At 40.6% G+C, this 26429-nt stretch overlaps 1 protein-coding gene across 6 annotated transcripts in view; it reads right to left on the bottom strand.

Moving 5' to 3' along the window:
• KIF6 (kinesin family member 6) overlaps positions 1–26429 on the bottom strand; it is a 295124-nt gene that overhangs the window by 50375 nt on the left and 218320 nt on the right. For all 6 annotated transcript variants that reach the window (XM_050948491.1, XM_050948493.1, XM_050948494.1 and 3 more), the window contains one exon: positions 22131–22186. In XM_050948491.1, the coding sequence (XP_050804448.1) occupies positions 22131–22186 (56 nt within the window). The remainder of the gene's footprint in view (positions 1–22130; positions 22187–26429) is intronic.

The raw sequence follows: 26429 nt of genomic DNA, 5'->3' as shown, positions 1-26429 counted from the left end.
GGTGAACTTTCCTACTATTTCTTGGTTTCAGTGTATGTTCTCAGGCTGCCTTTTACTGTTGAATGTAGAGTCTGAACCATATCTGCCAGGAAAATCACACAGGGTAAGTCACAGGGTATTTTCCAGTATGGCCAAAAGTCAAACTACAGTTTCAGCAAACTCACAAAATCATCTAAAACTAAACCTTGCCTATGGATTTATAACATTTGAGCGTAAGAAAGGCTGGATTGTTCAAACTCAATCCTTTTCAAAAGTCAGGGCCTGAGAATGGTGGGTGTATTTGATTTTCAGACACTCAAAACTTTACAAATCTTTTCAAATTATTTTCAGAAGGTTCAAACTGTTCCAGCCATAATTGTGGTAACACTTACTTTGCTCTCTCCTTTCCATCAAGGTAGTAGAAAAGGACACTTAATTAGGGCAGGTCCCCTAATGGTCTGATCTGATCTTCATTTCTGTAATATTAATGATAGCATCCTCTTCATTTTCCTAGGAGACACAGGAGTTTTCATTCTCTTCTATGGCTCATTGAAAGCAAGAGGAAGAGTGGAATTCGTTTGGATCCAGGGACCCAAAACAGTATGTGACTTCTCAAATAGCAAAAGTTTAACTTATCTCCAACCAGCAGAAAATTTTGAGGGGAGATTGTAGTGTATCCTGGGAGATGTAGTCTGGCCAGGGAGCCTCGCCTGTAGGGAAAAATGGTGGCATTAGGCACCCAAAGTTAAATTCCCATGAGGCACTGTAATGGCTCAGGTGGACATGGTTTAATGTTGAGCTAATCTGAAATAAAACATTTTGATTTGGTTTGACAAACTGAAATATTTCAGTCTGGATCAATCTGAGCAAAAATTAGATATTTTGTTTTGATTTTCCCAAAATAAACTTCTGGGTTTCAAGTGAGAATTCTTGGTTTTTGATACAAAGTTGAAATTTTGTGTGGAAAAGTTTTGATGAAAATGAGCTCTCTTTTGTTTTCATTTACATTTTCAGTGAAATTTTTTTTTTGACCATTTCTACTTATAACTGCCCTAGAACACAGGTTATCCTAAGGCAAGTCTGAAAGTTCATTAGTGACAGAATTAGGGGACAATTCGAGTACTGTTGCCTGTACAAACCTTCTCCTATAAATAAACAGAAGATTTCAGCCTCTAGTACTGCCAGTTCTATAAGTATCACAAACACAAATATTTACCCGAAGAACAATGAAGAATCACATGCTTACACAGAAACACGTCTCCTGATTCCAATAATATAAACTTGCAGACAAGGTAGCTTTTAAATGTGGTTTGCAAAAATTGAATTTAAGACTTGGCGAGCATCTCTCTCCATATGGCTAATTATGTTTTCTGAAGTTTCACCAAACAAGCAGCTAAAAATAGCCCTGCAGCTGATACCAAATCATTTTTTCCAGTGGAGTCATTCTTCATTTGGAGATAACAGTCCCAATAAAATGTTGAATGCTGCAACTCCACATGTTTTGGCAAAAAAGTAGTTTTAGGGAATTTAAGAATTCACTCAGCATGCAGCTCGCTGTCATTAGGGCTGAGATAAATCTGTTGGTTTTGGCCTCTGTTTTTGGACACATGTACCATCCTGAGGTATGGAAAAGGGATGGAACAGTAACAGAAAACTCCAGCCTTGTGACAGGACTCAAAAGGCATGGAAGGGAATGGAGAAGACAAACAGAAAAAAGCCAAATGAAGAAGAATAATCTGAAGCAGGGGAAAAGCTTCTTGCATGAGAATGCTGCTAATTAAACATATTCAGTGATTTAAGGGGTATAGATCTCTTCTCAAATTACATGTAATTAACTAGCAACTAGTGTGAAAACAAAGTCCTCTGCCAAGTTTTCTTTCAGCTTCCATTTTGAGCAGGCCAATTATTAAATGCTCGCATAACTCAATAATGCAGTCAGAGACCCCCTCACCAAGGAAGGTGCTATTAAATGGTAATGTTTTCAGCATGGATGGGTAGTAGTTTAAATACAATACCAAACTTGTACAATCTCAGCTGAATTACAGTGCTATATACTCCTCTTGCTATTTTCTACAGCTAGAAACTGGAACCTCTTTCAGAGTTTCCCTGCTAATGGAGGATAATATTTATGCAAGGTGAAAATCTACTGTAACATTTTTTGTCTTTAATAATGTTCCTTCAGATCCATCCAGAAATCTGAAGGGAGCTCTGTTCCAAAATATCACGGACAAATAAAGCTTTGACTTACCACACACACCACCAGATCAATAAAGAAATGAGCACTCTGTAATTTTAGAAATATTGGGGAAAAGTCTTTTTTTTTTTTGGCTTCTTTTGACTCTTTATTGCAACATTTGAAGTTTCTCTTATGCTTAGTCAGACAGTCCATAAAAAGACTACATTAGAGAATGTGAAGATTGCAGGCTTCAGCATGAAAAGTCTGGAAATGTTGAAATCGAAATTACACATGTAACCAGAGCTGATCCAAATTGGAATTTCTATTTTTCAGGAAATTTAGACATTTCAAAATTTGTTTTTGTTCTGAATGGAGCAAAAATTTATTTTATAAATTTCCCATGCAATGGAATTTCTAAAAAGTTTTAGTTTTGAAATAGTTTTGTTTTGTGATTTTAAAATTTTGTGTTGGAATTTCAAAATGTTGCAGAATTTTATTTTGTTTTGTGCTTTTCTCATTGTTATATTCATTTTTATTATTCTTACATTATTTCATGACATGTCAGTAGTAGCATTGCATTATACAAGAACAACAGCTGGTGCCAGATTTCCAAAACCTCCCAGCTCTCATTAGATCCCTATACATGGAGTAGATTTTGAAAACTGCTCAGCATTCAGTAACTCTCAGTGTGACACTTCTGGTCGGATTTGCAAAAGAGCTGACACAATTTGCTGTGAAGTTTTTTGATTTTTCTTTTAAATCTGGCCTCAGTTATGGCTCACAGTAAATAAGTGTAAAACTCAGGGCTCGTCCAGACTAGGGGGGGAAATTAATCTGAGATACGCAACTTCAGCTACGTGAATAACGTAGCTGAAGTCGAATATCTAAGATCGAATTACTCACCCGTCCAGACGGCGCGGGATCGATGTCCGCGGCTCTCCGTGTCGATTCCGGAACTCGGTTGGGGTTGATGGAGTTCCGGAATCGATATAAGCGCGCTCGGGGATCGATATATCGCGTCTAGATTAGACGTGATATATCGATCCCCGAGCAATCGATTTTAACCCGCCGATACGGCGGGGTAGTCTGGACGTACCCTCAGAATGAAAACCAAGGTCTCTGGGTCATAGACTAAACTGTAACTCAACAGCCCATAACGTAGATCAGGTAAGTCATTCTGCCTTTCTATAACTCAGATTTTCTGGTTCAGATTCTTGACCCCATACATTCCATTTGCACTGCCATTGTGGTGGCAAAGGAGCACAAAATGGAATAACCATTTCTAAGAGGAGTCCCTCTGTAGTGAGAATTCTCTTGACGACATAGAGTTGGTGTAGTGCTGCAACATCACTTCTGCTTGGCCAAAGCACTCCTATACTCTGGTAATCCTCAACTCTCAGAACAGCCCCTTGGGGCTGTGGGCAACTGAGTACAATTTAAAGAAGTCCCTTGGAGGCTCCTCCATAGGATTGACCGTGACCAACTAACACATTTTTAAAGGTGTTAAACTCTGCCCACACTAGTCTTTAAAAATGTGTTAGTTAACATGTTTTAACTAACACATTTTAACATATAACCTCTTTTCTTAGTCTAGACAGGACCTAAATGAACACTCAGATTTTGAAGTTCAATCCTATTAAAAATGGTGAATTCCACAGCAAATTCCATGGCTGCAGAGTCACGGAATAAAAGAGACAGTGAGCATAACTAATCACAGAGATTTTCAGGCACGTTATTAACTGTACTAGTTTCCCAGTGCCCTCTGAACTCCCACTCCAGCTTAGAGATGTTAACAAACAGAGACCTTTTTTGGTGTCCAAATTTGAAAGTGTGCTTTCTAGAGTGCAAGAAAATCATATTTTGAGGTTACTGTTTTACAAATGTCTTGTGGGAGCATGCCCTTGGACCTCACTTGCTGTCTTAATACAGATTGGGGTTTCACCCTGCCACCTCAAAGCCCTAAATTACTTTGCATGCTAAAACTGTAAGCGTACCTATCTTCCTCTCATATGTTGGAGGGTATGCACGGAACTGATGCACATCTGGAAGTTGTTGCTCAGTTGTTTATCGCATCTATTTGTCCATGAATTAAATAAAGAGCTGGCCCATTGCTGTAGTTGCAAACCAATGCCATATGGATACCCTATAAACCAATCCCATCTTAATGCTGATACTGCAGACTAGTCTTTAATGTGCTGGATGCTTCTAGACATGACCAAATGCAGTTTGTGTCTTCTCTAATTCTTAGGAATTAATGTAAGGAGGTACAGTAAGGAAATAAATTAAGAGTAACTGGTAGAGGTTTGTGCTTCTCATTTTTTCAAATGGCCATAACTGAAAAGGCACCATACATACATGAATAGGGCAGCAATTCATAGACAGGTTAATATAAAGGTATTTTCTTTTTCTGACCAAATTTCTGGTAATCTTATGTTGATCTCAATTCATATTCTGAGTTGACTGTAACCACATCCAAAACCAAACCAGAGAAAAAGACAAGTTTTGTTAAAACACTGCATGTGGGGTTTTGTGCCATTATTTTATCTGTGTACTTGCTTGCAGTTTAGTTTCATCTTGTGCTGTCCTTTCTGGCCAGTAGCTGCCCAGTAGAAAATTACTAAAACGTTCCAGACCCTTATTGCAATATACTTCACTTTCAACTAACTTGATTAAAAATTGTAGGGGGGCACATGACTCTACATATCTCTCCTCCCCCCGACGCACCCCCAGTATATTTGGGAGACTAATCCAGGTAGGATTAAAGGCGCGAGGGTGGCATGCTTTTCTATTCCTGTACTTTTCCCATTTACCGTACAACCTCAGAGTTACGAACACCTCGGGAACGGAAGTTGTTCGTAACTCTGAAATGTTCGTAACTCTGAACAAAACGTTATGGTGGTTCTTTCAAATGTTTACAACTGAACATTGACTTAATATGCTTTGAAACTTTACTAGGCAGAAGAAAAATGCTGCTTTTAACCATCTTAATTTAAATGATACAAGCACAGAAACAGTTTCCTTACTCTGTCAAATCTTTTTAAAACTTTCCCTTTATTTTTTTAGTAGGTTACATTTAACACAATACTGTACTTCTGGTTCCAAATGAGGCTTTGGTTGACAGATCAGTTTGTAACTCTGGTGTTCGTAACTCTGAGGTTCTACTGTACCACATACACACTGAACCCTTGAGAAGTGTCTTTTTGAGGGTTACATGCATATTAGCATCTTGGTGAAAACTGAAACAGGGTCCTTTGAAAAGCAGATACATGACATATACTTTGTCAAACAGAGTATCTGCTAAGTCTACCCTGGCTCCCTAGGCAGCACAGCAATTTTCAAGCCAATCTGACTATGCATATGGATTTTAGGGCACTTTGATTTGATCAGTGCTAAGCAGAAAGCTTTACTGCTGTAACATACAAAACAGCTGTGTGGACACCACTAATCCTACCTGATTAAAAAAGTAATCAAACTAGAAAATGGACACAATGTTATATTTTACTACAACAGTTGTGTGAATGCTGCCAGGTCAGCAAATGAGTCACATGACTCTATAAGACTTTTTTTTTTATCTGCATGATAGGGGACAATCCATCTCTGACAGAGAGAGAGGCAGGGAGCTAACATCTCCGGTGTCTGTGGGCTGGATTCCGCACCCTTGAAGTCTCACTGGTGAAACAAGTTGTATTAGTGCAAAGCTGGTGTAAATGAGGTGGAGAATCAAGCCCTATGATTTATGCTAGGCCTGGAACTAAGACAAAAATAATCAATGTAAGCTGTCCAGCTCTCAGTAAAGGCATGCAAAAAATGGAAAAAGGAAAAATTCCTATGTAAGACACTGTTGCAGATTTTAAAAAACAAAAACAATGTAAATTAACCTATTGAAATGTGATAGATCCTTTGCTGTGCCTCCCATTTTGTTAGCTCTTTATCATCACTTAGCATCTTCCCCCCAAGAGAAAAATTTACTAGACTGAACACACAAGAACTTGATTTTAACCTGAAAAAGCAGCAAAACACAGTGATAAAATGCACAAAGGACTTCACTTTTTCCGTTTGCAGCATTGTAGTCATGTTGGTTCCAGGATATTAGAGAGAAAAGGTGAATGAGATATTATCTTTTACAGGACCAGCATCTGTTGGAGAAAGAGATGAGCTTTCAAGCTACATAGAGCTCAACCCTGAAGAAGAGCTTGTCTATTTCACCACCAGAAGTTGGTCCAATAAAAGATATTACCTCACCCACCTTGTCTTCACTTTTCTTGTCTTTTATTCTGCAGCTAGCCTGTGAAGAGAAATTTTTCCATTACTAAAAGGTCTTGGTCCAAGTTCATTGTTACTCCAATGATGTTGGTAAAGCCACCTTGGTTTACACTAGTATAACTAAAAGCAAAATTTGTTCACTGTTGTTTCTACTGAGCCTATTTTTTCCTCAAAAAACATTTTTGTTTGCAAGATTGGATAATCATTTGTAATAAAAAGGAAGCAAAGATGTTTCTTTTTATGATTAGATTGTAGCATTCTAACTCAAATCTGAAACAAACACTAAAAATCTTAGGCTGGGATTGGAAATTCAATTCAATGCACTATTAAGTTAATAAAGGTCCTCTTTAAAGTACAGAAGAGCTAGTTGAATACATTATTTAATTATTTTTGCTATTTTAGGCTGAATAATTTATCTAACAAATAATTTCTTCTCATTAAAAGATTGCATATAGCACGCATGCTGTCCCCAACATGAGTCACCATTTCTATAAATGTCAGAAAGAAGTTGTAAAAGTTTGTATTTTTAAATTACTTTACTGTAAGCTATAATCAACCAACAGACCACATTCTGCCTCAGCACAGGAAGGTACATCTCCCACTGAAATCTGGAGGATTCACACTGGCCAAAGCAGGCCCAAATATTCTAGACTTTCTGTAAGATACTCATAAGACCTTCCACACCAGGCCAGATTTGCTACTGCATCCAGCTTCCATTGGGAGCAGCAGAAATGGGGAAAGGAGCGCTCAGAAAGCCCAATTATAGGGTCACCGATTCTGTAACGAGCCCCAGCCCTGGGTGTGGGCTAGAATAATGGACCATATGCCAGCTGGGGACTGATGGAGCACATTGCACCCAGACTTCTCCTTCTATTTGCTCTGACACCCCCTCAAAACATGCCCCGCGCAACCATGCAAGGTAGAAGGCATGGAAGGAGACTATGTCTGCTGGGGAGATCTCCGTACTGGGGGAATCCCCGGGTTGGGGCTTGAGGTCAGTATGCTTCCCTTTGCATCACCTGAATGGCACAATGGGGTAGAGCAGAGCCAAGAATCTGGCCCACAATATGTATGGTAATTAAAAGAAGCAAGAACAGGTGCTGAAGTTCTCTCCTGGTTTGAGAAGGGTGGAGCAGTACTTTACACACCGACAGAGTCTATTTTCTTGTCTGTTTTCCCTATCTTCTTGTTGTTCTGCTTACTACTAGTTTTCTAAATATAGCCATTTATCTGAGGATAGCAACATTATTTTATTATAATAGCCCCACTGGTTGCTAAGAATGAAGATGCTAATTGAGTGTAACCTCACAATTCCAGCACTGTTCTCACATGTAATACTGCTTCTGAGCTACTCTGCAATGTACTTTACATGGAATTCTAGGCATAAATCCCCACATAGTGAGATAAATATAACTAAAAACCAAACAAAACAACTCCCCCAAACCCAGGAGTGTTGGTTGATTAAAGACAACTCTGCACGCTGGAAATGGACAATAAATGTATTATTATGACACTTGCATTGAATCACCAGGGAGTGTGAGCTGGTAGTAACCAAAGGCTGCTGACCTACATGAAATAAATTGGTAATATCAAGCCTGTTGTGGGCCACGCCACCTGAATAAGAAGAGATCATTTCAAAAGCTCTGGGGTCAATTTGGAGCTTTTCCATATGGTGCTCCTCAGGGCTCTGCAGAAGTTTTACTTAAGTTCTGCCTCAAAAAATCACAACTGGAACATCATTAGGAACAGAAAGAAACTCTCTAATAGAACAGGTCATGGTGAATGATGAGTGATATTCCCTTTATGGAAAGAGAGATACACAAAGGGGAGAATAAATTAAAATTTAAAGAGTAGTAAAAAATTGAAAAATAGTTAGTATCCTGCAACATGATGAAATTTAGATTTTTAATGAATAGCAAACTTCAGCTAACGACAAGGTGATTAAGAAATAAAATCAGCAGAAATTCAGAGCTTGTTTACATGACAAAGGCTATAGTGGCATAGCTATGGTGCAGTAGCTTTGCCGCTAACAACCCTGTAACAGGAATGCAGATTTCAACAAAAGAAGGGGTTTTTCTGTAACTGTAGGAACTCCAACTCTCCAAGCAACTGTAGCTAGGAGAAAGCATTCTTCATGTCGACCTAGGGATCAGAAACAGACTGGGGCTTCCAGGCACTAGGCCATGTTGAACAAACTCCCAGGTGAGAAATTACATTTGGGACTATTTGCCCCCGTAGCCTATTGTCTCTTTTGTTTTTCTCAGATAGTAGCAGATTTCTCAGGGATACTGATTATGTTAGTCAAAAGTGACTGTCCAGAAGAGCAAACAGCACATTGCTTATCTCAGATTATGTATGGTAACATATGCTATCATTGCCCCTCCCTTCTGACACCAGTATTCTGTTCTGACGCCAGTGTCACCCCTCTGTCATGCAGTAGCAGACATCTGGGACCTTTCAGGTTAGCTTCCCCAGTGCAGGAGACATCAGTGATGCACAGTCTGGGTATACTCCAAGTGTAACTTGCTTTATTTATGCATACACACCAGTCCTCAAACAGAGCTGGTCAAACAGCATGCAAGCAATTTCTTCTTTCAAGAATCTCAGTTCTACAGTAATGCCAGGTTCCCAGAGAGCCATTCTATATTAAGGACTGAGTCTAACCAGAGACCAAAGCAGACAGCAAACTCCCCTGAAGCTCACACATCTCCTTCTCCAAGGACAACTACTTCTACAAAGAACACTGCAGAACAACGCCCAGTAACAACATGGTATGTCTTCCTATGGCTGAAAATCTGCTTGCATGCTAGGGAAAAGACCAACACCATGAGGGAAAACCTGCCTTACGATTAGTGAGCACCAACTTTGCTGAATCTGGTGTATTAGGAAGTCTCTGGAAAATACTGATCTTATAACTCAGAAACTTCAGTTTTCCAGCTTTACCACTGTACTCTCTGTCCTGTATCCTTCTCATCAATAAGGTCACTGACCCAATGGCCCCTCCTATATATAAATTAGAAATTAATAGTTTTAACCTCCAGCCCATAAAAGGACAGTTTTTACCTTCTGGTGTTTTGATTCTGCATAATTACGAAGGCCGTTTATAGTAGTGCTGGAAGTTTGCTAACTAGAACCACGTTTAGATTGCCGTACTGTCTGGCATAATTTTGTAAGCAAGTTTATTCACTGTTCATTCCTGCCTTTGCTGCACAGTGAAACCATGGTACTGTTATTACTTCTCTGTATTACTAGAGCCCACCAGTCAGAATGAGAGCCTTATTGTGCTAGATGCTGTACAAACACAAAGGAAGAGAGAACCATTTCCTGGAAGAGTTTACAGTCAAAATGGACAAGGCAGATAAAGTGTAGAAGAAAGGAAGGATTATTATTCTAATTTTACGGATGGAAACTGAGGCACAGAGTGATCAAGGGACTTGCCCAAAATCATGTATCAAGTCTATGGCTGAGCTAGGAGTTGAACCTAGAGTCCCTGTCTAGAGTCCTAACCTTCCTCTCTTTCATTATGGCTCTGGATAACGGTATTAGTGCAAGAGTATATATGGCATTAGATAAAGGGCCTAAAATGATGGTGAATCTGCTGTACATGTGATCAAAATACTGACATAGTTGTTTTACTCTAGAAATGCAAATTTAATCTCACACTAGAAAGCTGAACTAGGTGACCTTTTAATGATCAGTCTTTTCTGATCAGTTTTAAAAGACCAAGGATGGACATATTCCATATTAAATAAATGAAAGAAAAAAAAGGAAGAGGGGATCTGGCCTTATTTATGATATTTATCACCAGAGTATCTAAGGTCCCAGTTAGGGTGACCAGATGTCCCGATTTTATCGGGACTGTCCCGATATTTGCTTGCTTGTCCCGCGTCCTGACCAATGTTAGGTCAGGACACTTGACAAACAAGCAAAGGCTCCGGAGCCCAGAAGGGCTTGCGCCCTCCATCCCCCATTGGCTCCCTCCCCAAATCCCCGCCTCTTGCCAAGCACACCATGCCCAGGAGACACAGGGGAGCGCGGGGCCGGGGTGACTGTGAGTCCGGCCTGGCCCCGAGCGGAGTACCTGGAGGAAGAGTAGGGGGCGGCCCGCGGGGCCAGGCGGCAGCTGTTCTCCCCACCTGGGCAGTGGGACTCGGGAGCAGCCGCAGCTCCCACTGCCGTGGGGGAAGGAAGTGGCCAAGCACATGGCGCCCGGGCCTGCTGCGGGGACCCAGCAGCGCGCACGCTGCTCCCAGCCCCTGGCCAGTCGCGTCTGGGCTGGCTGCCCAGCTGGTGCAATCCCGCGGTGGAGGCATCGGCAGCCCAGCCCCGTTCGTTTCCCTGCGGGACCCGAGCGGGATGAGGGGGGCTGGGGCCTGCTGCCCCCACTCTGGGACCGCCCACGGGATTGCACCTGCTGGGCAGTCAGCCCAGACATGACTGGCCAGGGGCTGGGAGCAGCGTGCACGCTGGGTCTCTGCAGCAGGCCCGGGCTCGGGGGGTTCGGGCCCGGGTGCCAGAGCTACAGCCGCCGAGCTTGGCCAGCGGCCGCTTCTTCCCCCCGCGGCAGTGGGAGCTGCAGCAGCGGCTGTTCCTGAGTCCCACTGCCCAGGTGGGGAGAACAGTCACTGCCTGGCCCCGCAGGCCACTCCCTACTCTTCCTCCAGGTACAGCGCCCCAGTCCTGCCTGCTTGGGGCCACGCCGGACTCACACTCACCCCTTCCCCGCGCTCCCCTGAGTCTCCTGGGCCTCCCTCCAGCGCTTGCGGAGGGAGGAGGAATTGGGGGGAGGTTGGGTTTGTTTTGTTTTTGTTTTTTTTGCTCTACCGCCATTTTATTCCCCTCCCCGCGTCCAGATATTTGACCTGGGTGATCTGGTCACCCTAGTCCCAGTCCAGTGGTCCTCAATCGGGGAAGACATGCAGATAGACTGCAGGTATCAGAATGCAAATTCAGTGCAATATGTATGTTTCACAAAATAAGTTTTTAATGTTTTGTTGTTGTATTAATAAACCTAATGTTTGCTGCTCATTACCAATTAAAATAGCAATCATGGGGCAAAATGCATAAGTCTTTTCCGAGTTTTTATTCAATTCTTAATTAAGCAGAACTCCTGCCAACCTCAATGGCTGTTTTGCTTGAGTAAGAACTTCAGGATTTGTTCCATGGAATTTACAATTCTCAGCTAGAGATAACAATTCATACTATGCTACCTGAAGGAGGAAACACTGTGCAGTGGTATTTTTAGTGGAGTTATCTGTTCATTAAATCTTCATACTGGATTCATTTACTTGTGAATTACTTGCTTCTCATTTGATCTAGGTTTGCCTCTGGAATGTAACATTTTTCCTCTTTGAGTTTTCCAGTACCCTTTTAATCCTAATTTTACAATTTTTGTTATGCACTAGTCACTTCCAATAAAATTCATTGAACATATACATTCAATATAAGACTGGAAAAGTCCTTGAGACTTTCTGGAAGCAAACTAGAACAGCAAATTACACTAACCAGCAGCTATGAAGTTTCAATGTTTATTTCATTAAAACAAAATGCATTTCAGAATCCTGTGTTAGAGACTGGATATGCATTCCAAAACTGGACAATTCTTTCTTGCTTGCATTCTCACTTCCTAAATGGCTAGAACAATTTATGTCCAGTAAGTTAGTGTTTTGACTAAGAACTTTTACATTACCAGGCAATCAATAAATAATAATACTAATAAGCTTCTAGAAAGCAGTAAGGTGCTTTGGGTGAAATTCATTCCCATGTAGAAAGCCAGTGCAAGACTACACTCTAAGTCCCACTTAATGTCAGGAGTTCAACGGTGCATAGGCATTGTATTGTCCCTCAACATAGGGTGAATTTCACCCTTTGTGAATTTATATGCCCTTCCACTACAAAGTTAAAAATGCTTTTGGCTCACACATAATTTTCTGCAATTATTTAAAGCCATATAATATTGACACAGCCACTCATACAACATTCTTGCAATCTTCTTTGGGATTCTGTTGCCTAAGTAATTAGTTTTCCTTTCTCAAAGTGTGTAATTTATACTGGCAAGTGAGGTTAAAAAACCCTCAAAATTGATTTCTTCAACTGTAACTCCACGCATTGCCTCAGTGGTGTTTCACAACATCTCTGTCTTTAGAAATCTGACTGTTTTAATATTAGTTTAATATTAGTTTCCTTATCTACACAGGAAAATGTTATCATTTATACCAATAGAGTTATACAGGTATAATAACTATACCTATAGAGGTATAGTTATATCAGTATAGCACCCTTCCCTTCTTCCCACCTCCAGTGGACAGTTATTCTGGTACATGCGTAGGGCTTTTATTTTTTTTTGACACATCCAGGGTGACATAGGGTGAATATATGCAGGAAAATCCTCTTCTCTACCTTGATGCTCCCACAAGAAAGTTGCATGAATACAGCAAGATTAGAATAGGACCTTTAGGCATTTTGAACTGGACTCCCATTAACTCTTACAGGACTAGGATTTGATTCTGATTCTCCCTTCATGAAGCACCACATGCATCATAACACAGTTTTTCATGTCACCCCTCTGTTGTGATAACTATGCCAGTCTCAAAGGCATATTTGCCTGTTCTCCCACAAATTTCCATGCTTTCTTCCACAACTTCCATGAGCAAAACTTTAAGACCACTATTCTATCACCCTTCAAAGACTTACTTCTCTTGTGACATCTACAAAAATTTAGCCATACAATAATGGCTAGGTTAACGTGGCAGTTAGGAATATCTGATTTTATTAAGTTTTTTAAAAGGGGAGATGATTTGGTACCATCACACACCACTGAGCTGTGCAATCACGTAGCTGTATAAGCTTATTTTCATTATGCTCAACTTCTTCCTTGCTTTTCATTTTTTTGTATGTCACATTCATTTGCTGTATCTTGATTAAGTTGCCCTTCAGAGACATTATTACTAACCAGAGATTAAAAAAAAAAAAAAAAGATTTTCTTCAGATGGTTCATGTGCCAGGTGGATGAAAAGAGACTGTAGTCTCGGCAATCCCCAAACAGGATATTAATAGCAGATGAGGACACCTGGGATTCATTCTTTAGGTGTCCTTGACTTACAAACCACCATCTTCTCTTTGAGTGAGAGTATGTGTGTGTATATGCATGTGTGTGCAGTGGCAGGGAGAAGGGAGAAAATGAAAATGCTGATGGACCCCAGGCTAAGAAACAGGAGTTCCAAAAATAAAAATACAGTATACTTAATATAGTGTTTGAAATCAAGCCATTAAAACCAACAACATAAAATTTCAGAGTTATGCCATTACTCCATCCCTAACTCAGACACAGTACTGCATCTGCTAAGGGATGCAGGAGTTCTCCTGCCAGATGAGACTATGTATTGCAATACCCAGGAACAAGGGTAATGTGACTGGAATACTAGTCTTTACCTTCAATGTTGTTTCTTTGCGGGTCTAAGCCTTACTATTAGTTGAATAAAGCTTTTTCTAAGCAATAGTTCTGATTTTCCATTGTCTTGCAACTTCTGTCATCATTTACATCAGCGCAGAGGGTATAAAACTCTGCCACTGGTGTGAGTGGAGAGTTCTGAGGCGATAGTGTTTTACACCCACTTGCTACTCACATAAAAGGATGTGTAAAATGCAAGGCAGTGGACAATCTTGATCAATATTTTATTCTTTGCCTCCTCTTATTGTTAGCCCTTCACACTTCTTGTGCTACTGCCCCCACAACAACTCTCACTGCCTTAGTCTATTGTTGGCAGTATTACAATGTATTGTGAAAATGATGTAAGTGCTATGTATAAAAATTAATAAGACTGTAATCTCATTTTCTAATAGTAGCACTTTGGCCTCACCGAAGAGTATGATTGCCTTGGATATCATACGATCTCGTGCATTAATCAGCCTCACCATAACGTTTCAGAGAAGGCAGACTAATGAAACATCACAACATTCCTGGGGGTACGGTTGCACAGTCAACATCACATGCACATAATCCACCCACCTAGCCTTTTTCATTACTAGAGGGCCTGTTGTTTGCTTGCACAGCTATTACTCCCACATGAGTTTGTCTTTCCTCAAACAGCTTCAATTATAGCGTTAGCTGATTTCTGGACAGACTAAAAGGAACAGCTGCCTCCCTTTGGGCTTTCAAATACCATTTGGTCTAATTTTTTCCTGAGGAAAAAATTAGACCAAATAGTGGTATAAACATCCCAAGTAAAACAGACATTTATAGTGAAGCATTGGAAAGCTTTACTAATCATATATATGCATCTACTGTACATGTGCCTATTGCATGCTTGCGTGTGAGCAGCCCTTTTAATCACTAAACTCAGCAAAAATAGACCAGCTTAATTTTCCTTGTACAGAGCATATTTTCTAAAGTCTCCTCAATGGGCCAAATTCTTCTCTGTTCTAATTCCACTGAAGTAGTGCTGCCGGCCTCTTTGATACCACTTGATTGGGGATGCTGACCAGCATTTTGTGCAGTTGCAGACCCTCTTGCCCTGCCCCCCAAAATCTTTCACAGAAGAGTGGGAGAGAACTGTTGTGCAGCGCTATTTTTCAGTGTGCTGGGAAAAGAGAATTCCTGCTGTGGGGATTCTCTGTGGAGAGGATCCCCTGGGGAGTGGAGTTGTGATAGTATCACAGCCTTTGAGGCCTTCTAGTAGGCTTCAAGACTTGACCTGGAGGATACTCCCTCCCTCCTGAAACTGTACTATAGGTGCCCATCCTGTGCCCTGAACACCGCACCCATAAGTTAAAAATCAGAACAAACAAGGAACTGCACATAACTATATCTTCCTCAGATCAGCCTCTCCTCGACAATCTTGGAGAGGAGAGAAAATCAATGGCCCTTGCAGCATGCACAGAAGGTTAATAACGCTGGGCTCTGGCAGACCAGGTGGGAAGTAGGTTCCAAAGCTGAGGACCCCTCATGGACAGTACCCTGCCAGCAGCTCCTTCTCATTTATATTAAAGTAGCTCCAGCTCAAATATCTCTCTTCATCTCATTTGTTGTAGCATACCATAGGCACAGAGGCAATCTCTCAGGTGACCAGCTCCCAAACCATTTAGTGCTTAATGAGTTAAAAAACCCAACATGTTGAAGTCCATCCGGATGCTTATTGCAAAACCAGTGCAGATCATGGAGTAGTAGGAGAACAAAAGGTTAGAAGTTTATAGAGATTCTTGCACTCAGAGGTTTGGACTATGTGACCATACTCTACAGTTTTATTATTATTATTCATGATAGTCCAGATTCTGCCTCCTTTCCTCATGTTAAGTACTACCCTGCAATCAGTGGAACTACTCACAGAGTAAGATACTATTCAATATAAATAAGTGTGGCAGGATTTGATTCTGTGTGGTGCAACTGCAGAGAGGAATTAAAATAGAGGAATGCTAGCTGCAGTATCTTATTACTGATATTATAGTCGTTCTGCAGTTAAACTCCCACTGACTCCTAGGATGTTTTTCGTTTATCTTTTTCTGAAATCAACAACAGCGACCACAGAAGCCTACCAGAAAAAATCACATTGTGAATTTCTTTGCTCAGTTCCAAGTGCCTTATGTGTTTTTCAAAATGCTGATGTATTTGGGAAGTGGCTGCAGTATTTTGCATAACTTCTATTGCAAAATACTGCAATACTTCCAAAAGAAAGTCGGAATGAGAGGGTAGTTATGACACACAGGATACAAATTTAGGTTACAGCCAACTACTGTCAATATCACTGTATATAATCAGACCATGAGAAATGGGTTCTACATTGCACCAAGTGGCTTACCAGGAGGTTCCCCCAATGACCTCTGTGGTGCATAGTTTTATAATATTAAGTGTAACTTGGAAATAGAAGAAACTGATATTGATGGGATCTGTTCTTGATTTTGTACATCAACTCAGCCAGGAATGTTTTAAGGAAACCAAAACAACAATAAAAGTGAATTAAAGACCTAGCTGCAGGCCCAGATGACTATTATTGCCCCATCAGGTTTTTCAGTATAATTCTGGCAGGTTAGTAACCTTACGTGGCATCATTAATGTTGCTCGGTCTGAATACGCAAACTATAAATGAGCCAGGCTTAACTGGAAAATTGTTTCAGACTGAAAATTGTTTAACTATGTAAACTGGCCTAATTGCTCTGGTTTAGCTACAGAAACCAGAAAGCAACTTTCTTGACCCTAGGGATTTAATAATTGTCTGAGAGGTGCTAATAGGCAGGTTTTTAATAGAGGCAATCTGAAAAGGCCCTGACAGGCCGAAGGAATAGCTCAATATAACCTACATTATAATACCACAGTACTAGATTTCATATGCTCAGCATATAGTTATTAAAAAAAAATCCTTCTGGGAAAGTGGTTTTGCACTATGATCTCTTTCTTAATCCTCTGGCATTTTATTAATATTTTAAAACTATTAACAAAGTAGCCTATGTTACAGCCTGTGAGCCTGAGATTTTGAAGTGATCCATGAAGGTGGATGCTCCCATCAGCGTAGAGTTCAGCTGTGTACACTCAAACAGATCCTTTTATAGGATTGGTGCCTAGAAGCCTATGCAATACATGAAAAACATTTATAACCACAAACTGAGAGTTTGTCTGCCTATCACTTGAAAAATACCAAATCAACTGAAACTAAAGTTAGTATAAATTGATACTATTAAAAAACCAAACCAACAAAAAACACATCTAAGGTGAGGACTTGAATTCCATGTTTCAGCCCAAGGTGAGTTTTTAGGAAAAGTTGGTTGTATCTTAGAGAAAACTGCATTCACAATGGATTGGAAGCAGATTCTAGACTAATAATAATAATAAAAACAGTAACAACAATAATAATACTATCTTGGACTTTTATTCAAGGATCTCAAAACACTCTACAAAGATGGATATTATTCCCATTTTACAGATGGGGAAATTGAGGTGAGAAGTTAAATGTCTTGACCAAGGTGAGTGAGACTGCAGAAGAATCAGGAAGAGAAACATCCCAGAGAAACATCCCAAGCTCCTTCATCCCAGTCATCCACTCTAACCACTAGAATAGCAACATTTTCACAGTAATCAAACTTTAGGCAACTAAGTTTGTTTAAAGCGACAAAGAGTCCTGCAGCACCTTATAGACTAACAGAAGTACTGGAGCATAAGCTTTCGTGGGTGAATACCCACTTCGTCAAATGCATGTGGTGGAAATTTCCAGAGGCAGGTGTATCTAAACTGATTCTTGCCTGCATATTTATACCTGCCTCTGGAAATTTCCACCACATGCGTCTGACGAAGTGGGTATTCACCCACGAAAGCTTATGCTCCAATACTTCTTTAGTCTATAAGGTGCCACAGGACTCTTAGTCTGGATCCGTAAAAAGCGACAAACGCGGCTACCCCTCTGATACTTAAGTTTGTTTACATGACTGTACTTTTTAGTAATAGCAGTAACCTTGCTTTAGAAAAAACTAAAGCTTTTAGAAAAGGGTTTTTTTTAATGAAAAAATCCGTAATCTGTATGTTTAAATCATGTCGTGTCACAGGAAATTTAAAGCAAATAATAACAAACAAACAAGTAAAGTCTTCTAAAGGGTGTCCTTAGAAACAGGTAGAGGGAAAAGGGATTTCTGTTCTGATTTTTGAAAGGAGCCTTTTGGCATCTTTATGGATGGTTATTCTCAGAATTACCTGCGGATGGCAGGTATCTTGAAGTTCAGCACAGTTCTACTGATCTGTGCATAGTGGCAGCCAATGATCGAAGGGCTGGCTATTTTCTGCTACTGATCCATTCACTTCTATGCTTTATACATGATAACGGACACCACGTGATGGTGACATTCTTCAGTATTAATATTGAAACAGTAAATAAAACCAATTTTTATTATCTCAATACAGGGTTTGATGAGAAAAACTATTTAACAACAAATGTTTGTAAATGCTGCAAAAATCACAATTCTGTCCCAGTGTTTTTGTCAACAGTTCTGACTATCTTTTGGGAAAAGGAAAAGCAAACAATACAGCAATCAAAGCCAATGCTTTCCTCTAGATTCTCCTCGGATCCACTAAAACAAATTAAACATAGCCACTCAAAGTGCGCAGCTCTCATTTTGGATCTGTAAAAAAGCATGTTGCTGGTACATACTTCCTAGCAGGATACTCTATGGGCATGTGCTACATGGGAATACTCAGGAAATTTAAGCTGAACGAACTGAAGGTGTGAATTTAAAGCACCCAAACCCAGTCTGGATGCTGTCATTCAGAAGTAAAGTGGTCTTATGCCTGGTCTACACTACAAGTTTATCTCAAATTTAGCAGTGTTTAATCGAATTAACCCTGCACCCATCCACACAACGAAGCCCTTTACTTCGATATAAAGGGCTCATAAAATCAATTTCTGTACTCCTCCCCGACGAGGGGAGCAGCGCTGAAATTGACATTGCCATTTCGAATTAGGGTTAGTGTGGCCACAATTCGACGGTATTGGCCTCCGGGAGCTATCCCACAATGAACCATTGTGACCGCTCTGGACAGCAATCTGAACTCAGATGTTCAGGCCAGGTAGACAGGAAAAGCCCTGCGAACATTTGAATTTCATTTCCTGTTTGCCCAGCGTGGAGCGCTGATCAGCACAGGTGACCATGCAGTCCCAGAATCAAAAAAGAGCTCCAGCATGGACCGTATGGGAGATACTGAATCTGATCTCTGTATGGGAAGATGAATCTGTTCTATCAGAACTGCGTTCCAAAAGATGAAATGCCAAAACATTTGAAAAAATCTCCAACGCCATGATGGACAGAGAACACAACAGGGACTCAACACAGTGCTGCGTGAAATTTAAGGAGCTGAGACAAGTGTACCAGAAAGCCACAGAATCAAATGGATGCTCACAGAAGGGAAGGGCGACTGACGACTGTAGCTATCCCACAGTTCCCACACTCTCCGAAAATCATTTGAATTCTGGGCTGAGCCCCCAAAGCCTGAAGGGTCAAAGACACTGTCAGGGTGGTTCAGGGTATATATCGTCAGCCTGCCCTCCCCACCAGGTAAAGCAAAGGGAAAAAATAGTTTCTTGCCTTTTTTCAATGCCACCATATGTCTACTGGATGCTGCTGGCAGACGCGGTGCTGCAGTGCTACACAGCAGCATCTTCTTGCCTTGCCTTGCTGACGGTAGACAGTACAGTAGGACTGGTATCCGTCATCATCGTCCCGTGGGTGCTCCTGGCTGGCCTCAGTGAGGTCGGTCAGGGATGCCTGGGCAAAAATGGGAATGACTCCAGGTCATTCTCTTCTTTAAGTTTTGTCTAATGGAGATTTAATCCTGCCGGGAATATCATGGCAGCTGGAGGCTTCTGCCTCAGGCTGCTCTCCCAGTCAGCAGCACCGTGCGGTCGCACCTACCCTAGCCTACTCCTTGCTACCAGGACTCACAATCAGATACTTAGACCTCTACATTTTGCTGCAAATAAAAAAATTAAGCTGCCATTTAGAACTGTCCCCCAACATACATATCCCAGGACATTTTGTATTTTACCAGTGTCAACCAAAGGCCCACACACAAATGGAGATTCAGTCCTGCCTGTGCTTCTATCCTAGTGCTTGTCACAGATTCCCATTTTCAGCTATAGGCTGAGCAAGGGCAGAATGGTGTTTCACTCTACTTTGTTGTAAGCCAACCGCCCTCCCCTCCCCTCTTTGATCTCTGCTTGCAGAGGCAATAAAGTCAGTGTTGTTTCTTATTCCTGCATTATTTATTATTTCATCACACAAATGGGGGGACACTGCCACGGTAGCCCAGGAGGGGTGGGGGAGGAGGGAAGCAACGGGTGGGGTTGTTGCGGGGGCACCCTCTAGAATGGCATGCAGCTCATCATTTCTGCGAGATGTCTGGGGCTCTAACCCAGAGCGGCTGTTTGCCTCTCTGGTTCTTTAGTAGGCTTGCCTGATATTCTAGGCAGGACTGACTCACCATTAGACAAAACTTAAAGAAGAGAATGACCTGGGGAATCATTCTCATTTTTGTCCAGGTGCCCCCAACCGACCTCACCGAGCACCCATAACAGCAGCAGATGGTACAGTATGACTGGTAACCGTCTTTGTCAACTTGCAAAGCAGCAGACAGTACAGTAGGGCTGGTAACCGTCTTTGTTAACTTGCAAAAGGCAAGGGGATGCTGCTGTGTAGCACTGCAGTATCACATCTGTCAGCAGCATCCAGTAGACATACGATGACAGTGAAAAAAGGCTGAATGGGCTCCATGGTTGCTGTGCAATGGCGTCTGCCTGGGCAATCCAGGGAAAAGGGCGCGAAATGATTATCTGCCGTTGCTTTCACGGAGGGAGGATTGATTGACAACATTTACCCATAACCACCCGTGACAAATTTTTGGCCCCACCAGGCATTGGGATCTCAACCCAGAATTCCAATGGGTGGGAGAGACTGCAGGAACTATGGAATAGCTATGGGATAGCTATCCACAGTGCAACACTCCGGAAGTTGACGCTAGCCTCGATACATGGACGCACACCGCCTAATTAATGTGCTTAGTGTGGCGGCGTGCACTTGGCTTTATACAATCTGTTTCCAAAAATTGATGTCTGTAAAATCGGAATAATCCCGTAGTGTAGACATACCCTTAGTCTGCAAGTGGGAGTTCTACCAAAGCTCTGAAGCTTATAGCTATGGTAATACTCTAAGGGTATGGCTACACTTGAACCTTCAAAGCGCTGCTGCGGCAGAGCTTTGAAGTACGAGTGTGGTCGCGGCGCCAGCGCTGGGAGAGAGCTCTCCCAGTGCTGCATGTACTCCACATCCTCATGGGGTTTAGCTTGCAGCGCTGGGAGCCGCGCTCCCAGCGCTGGGGCACTGTTCACACTGGCGCTTTACAGCGCTATATCTTGCAGCGCTCAGGGGGGTGTTTTTTTCACACCCCTGAGCGAGAAAGTTGCAGCGCTGTAAAGCGCCAGTGTAGCCAAGGCCTAAGTGCTAGTCTGTGGAAAAGGATTCTTTCTCTCAAGACCAGTAAAGATTTCCCCAGTATATAGCTTGGCTGTTTGGGCTAAGAATTAGAGAAAGCATTTAGCCCCCAGGAATATTAAAATCCATCAGTGTTGTTTCTTCTGAAAAGAACTAGATAAAAAGGTGTTTTCCTCCTGGTGCAGAGGGATTTCTCTTGAAACCCTGAGATCATCTAATTTTTTTCTTTTGTTCAAACACTCACCCTTCCCATAGGAGTCTCACTTTCCTACTTATTAATTGTATAAGGGTGGTACACAAAGGCCCAATCAGTACTGGGGCCCTGTTGTGCTAGGTTCTTTACAAACACACAGGTAAGTGCAATCCCTGACCCACATAGTTTACAATCTTTCTAAACCACACAGTATTTGGATATTTTCCACATCAGATTCTTGATTGCAGATGCAAAAACACCTTTCAACAGGGTTGTGTTCCACTTCAGAAAAGTGACAGCTATTATCTAAAGCCCCAAATGAAGAATATATTTGGCTTTCACATTATGGAATTTCTAATAATCAAAGTTTGTACTTAAAATGACCACATCACCTGTCATCAGCTGGGAACTAGTCTTAAAGAGACTTTTATTAGTAAGGGGTTGGCTAATTTTCATCAGAAAACAGACTCTGGTTACATGTCCCTGGGTGCATTATGAATGTATGTTAAAACCAACAATTATTTAGATAGATAAGGAAATTAAAACAAATCTACTTACTTATTTTATTTCTTACTTCATTTACTTTTTCTCCTAGGGATTTTGCTTCAGCAAACCTAATGAGAGAAAACAGAGTAACAGGTGGAGTTACTCAAAGCTACAGCTAGAGCTATTTGTTGAGAATAATTTTTATAACAAATCAAGATTGTATTTCTGTTTGCAAATTATCTGCAAACTCATTATTGTGAACGACTTGTTATCTGTAAGTAGCACTGGTCACATTTTTTTAGACGGAATAGATTTCCATTGGAAAAGGCAATTTTGTTCAACCTGAATGTGTCAATTTTGACAAAATTTTGGACCGAAAAAATTCTAAATTAATCATGACTTTCTTGTTTTGTTTTGATAGTGTCAAAAAGTTTCAATTAATTTTGTTTTGACTTTTATATTATATGAAAATATTACTTTTAATATTACATACAATTTTTAATATAGTAATATAACATGAAAGTCAAAACAAAATGAACTGAAACGTCAAACTGAACTGTTTTTACCTATTGAAACAACATGCTTTTTACTTTATCAAAACTAAATGATTCGATGGTCTCAAACTGAAATTTTGTGGCTTGTTTGTTTCATGAGAAGTTTTGAAATTGTAGCTTTTCATTTCAATTCAGAATAATTAAAAAAACCAAACCCAGAATGTCAGAATATCTTAGGGAACAGAAATTCCAATTTCTATTTACAAAGCCTCACAGAATAGTTTGGATGAAAAATTTTCAGCTTCTGAGCTGTATGCAAACTACTCACATCACTATTCATTATTTGTGATGTGTAACTGGTCATCCAAGTCACATAGTAAGGCTCCTTAACAAAATTTTAGACAGGAGAATAAGAAATGATGAATAGTGGAAATTATTAATACTCATTTGTCCACAGATACCCTTCTTTGCATGCAAATGCAGATATTTAAACAAAAAAAAACCCATATTCCAAACATTTGTTGAACTGAAACCTTTCCATATGAAAGCTTTCAAACAGCAAATGAAAAGGAGCCTGAACATGGTGGAATTGAATCAATGACTTCAAAATTCAAATCAGTGTATGGAAATATTAATTTTGTAGCATTCAACGAGCTCTATGCATAGCTGGAAAAGAGGTTTTAAATATGTGACATTTTCCTCAGTTTATTTCATACTCTGTAGAGGCTTATAACTGATAAACACTCCTAAATTAAATACCTTTTCTTTCAAGCACATTTTTGTCCCTAATTTTCTTTTGCACTGTTCCAGTAATATGACATTTTCCTTTTACTTAACACTGCACATTTGTACCTTCCTTATACTGGCACAGATTGAGGTTTTATAGTCTTACCATCTTGGGATAGTGGTTTGACGGAAAAATTGACCTTGGTCAATACTTGGATGGGAGACCAAGGACAACCCAGCCAGCTGCAGGAAGTGGTGTCAGTGATTCAGTAAATGGCTTTTCCCTCTGTTTTTGTACTGAGCTAATTAACCCTCATGTTTCTAGGGAGTGTTGAAAAAGAAAAGTGAGGCTTTGACCACTTGTGATAATTAAAGATCCCAGGAAACTTTTTGCAAGAGTAGGGATGTTAACCCTGGTGGCCTGGCCAAGTTCGAGTTTTGGTAATAACATTCCTACTGCATGTTTCAATTATTTTTAACCTTAAGTCCTAAACTGTTGTGTGGTGTTTCTGTGTCTGCTTAAATTGTCACTTTATTCTATCATGAAGATGACTGCATTTCAGTGGCAGGTGATTGATTCCTGTGTGTGTAATATATATACAGCTATTTTGGGCCCTTCTGGATGTGAGATCATAATACAATGAATAACACTTTTAATGCTGTACATTTCCAAAGCACTGTACAAACATTAACTGAACAAACCCTATAACACCCTTTGGAAGAAGGTATTGGCACCCCAATTTTAAAGGTGGGGAAACTGAGGCACAGAGCAGTTACGTAACTTGCCCTAAGCCACACAACGAGTGTAGTGCAATTAATAAGTTCCTAGCAAATGTACAATGGTAGTAGTTTAAGTCATGTAAACAATGGTAAAATTAGTTCCTGGTTGGAGTGACAGGTGAATCTGTAAGCTCATTGAGGCAGGGGATATCTTTTTGTTCTCTGTTTGTAATGCTTAGCACAATGGGTTTCTGGTCCACGACTAGGGTTTCTAGATAATTACCATCGTGACACAAACAAACAATTTCCTTATTTCTTATTTCATAAAAGATGACTGCAATGTTTAATTAATAACACTAACAATGTTTCTAAATTAACTAACTTGAAAACTTCCCTGTTATCCTCTAAGGATCACATCCTCATGGATTATTCAAAATAATCTTCAATGATTGGTTTCTGCAATCTGCAGTGGTTTCTGTTCAGCTGGAAGTGTGAGGTAAGGCAGTATTCCTTTCTCAAAATACTAACAATTAGCACTCTCAGCAAACTTGCTTCATCTATATTCTTACAAGGTACCCATCACCATGGTATCTGAGCACCTTCCAAAAACAGCAGCCAAAAGATAGGATCCAGTAAGTGGACTAAATTTCTCCAACTTCCCTAGGAGGCTGCTAGAATTTTCCTCCCCCTGCTACTTTTGCCCTTTCTGTTAAACAGGTTGCAGTATCCCAGGCTATTTGTGCTATTACTGCATCAGCTGACAGAATCACTAGCCTGCCAGTATCTAACTCAGTAATTTGTAAAGCTATTTAGTGTACATGGTATATAAAATACACTTTGTAACACCAAATTTATTCTATTTTAATGGTAAAGGAAATTAACTCTATATACAATGGCAACAGTTGGTACCTGAGGGATCTGAGGTATATTACCAGAAAACTCCACCATAATAATTGAAGGAAATAAATACCAGAGGGGTGATATGTTGTATCAAGGTTCTTGTGGTGGGGCAGTAGCCTTGTTGCGAAATTTTGAATGGTTACTTAGATGTGTATAGTCATTCCTTGCAGGGTTTGGAGGCAAAACTACTGTACTTGACAGCAAATGGAGCTTTCTGCTGATCTGGATGAGCCAAGCTCTAGCAGAACCTGCTGGGGAAACCCACAAGTTGTATTTCTGTCTAGCTCAAACAGCGGTGGCGTAGAGTTAAGAAATATTGCTTTCCCACTAGGGAGATGTGGTTTGGGTAACTGCCTCATCTTAATTAGTCAGTCTTCCCCTCAGACTAGGTATTTTGGACCACCACATTCACATTTGCTCATGCTCACTTACTGTTAAAGCTGAATTCAGCATGGATAAGTAGCCTCTACAAAAAGGTTCCTTGATACTTGCTATTTATGACACAAGTAGGGAGAAGCCTTAGAAACATTCATTTGCCATCTTTTGTTTTTACAAGCTACTGTATTTCCATGAGTATTGACTTAATATAGTCACAGGGATCTCCTGCAGTCTGGGCAGAGATCTAAAGAGAAACCTCCAAATGGCCTCTTTCTCTTTCTCCTCTCAACCCTTGGGCCAAATCCTGAGTTCCTTACTCACAGTTTCGCAGGCAGTACTCAGGTAAAATGCCTATGATAGCGTAAAACCAAAACAAACATTTCTGGGTTCAACCTGCTCACTCAATTATAGGAAAAGGTGTAGTTTCTGATACTTTTCCAAGAAGAAAACTAGCATAAGAGTGCTCTCAAGGGAGACTGATCATCAGTATGTGAACATTAATGCTTCTAGACAGTTAAGCAACTGTATTCGTACAGTCCATAGGACATTCACATGTAGCCTGAGTGACTCTGTAGTTCCCTCAAGAAGACTGTTGTTGCTGAGACACGGATTTTACTTGCCATCGTAAGTAAAACTCATAGGGTGAAATCCTTGTCCCATTGAAATGAATGAGAGTTTGGCCACTGACTTCAATGGTGCAAAGATTTCATCCTTAAAATGCAAATATGACATATCCAAAATCTTTTTTTTTGAAATATAAGTCTCTGTTTATTCAATCAGCATAAAAGCTGACTTTCTTAGAGGCCATCAAATGGGAGAACCAACATCAGTTTAGCACTCATTTATTACAGACTATTAGGTGGCACAGCTTGGTTCCATTAAGGATTATGGCAGACTCAATCACCATGGGCCAAATCCATCCCTTGGTAACTACTGACCACAACAGTTAAACCAGGAGTGAATTGGACACTCTGGTATCAAAGTGTATTAACAAAAACTTGTGAGTAGAAGAGAAAAAGCAAGAATGGCCTAAGCTGGCAGGTTGGACAGTTGAGACTTAAAGAGGAAAATAAGTGGAAAATCTAATGTAGGAGAACAAAGAAACTGAGAGCTTGTCTACATAGTGCGTTTCAAATGGGACCACCAGCAGGGT

Source organism: Gopherus flavomarginatus, chromosome 4 (genome assembly GCF_025201925.1).
Source record: "Gopherus flavomarginatus isolate rGopFla2 chromosome 4, rGopFla2.mat.asm, whole genome shotgun sequence".
NCBI classification, from domain to species: Eukaryota; Metazoa; Chordata; order Testudines; family Testudinidae; genus Gopherus; species Gopherus flavomarginatus.
Note: the sequence above shows the minus strand (reverse complement) of the source record. Positions and strands in the feature narration are given on the sequence as shown.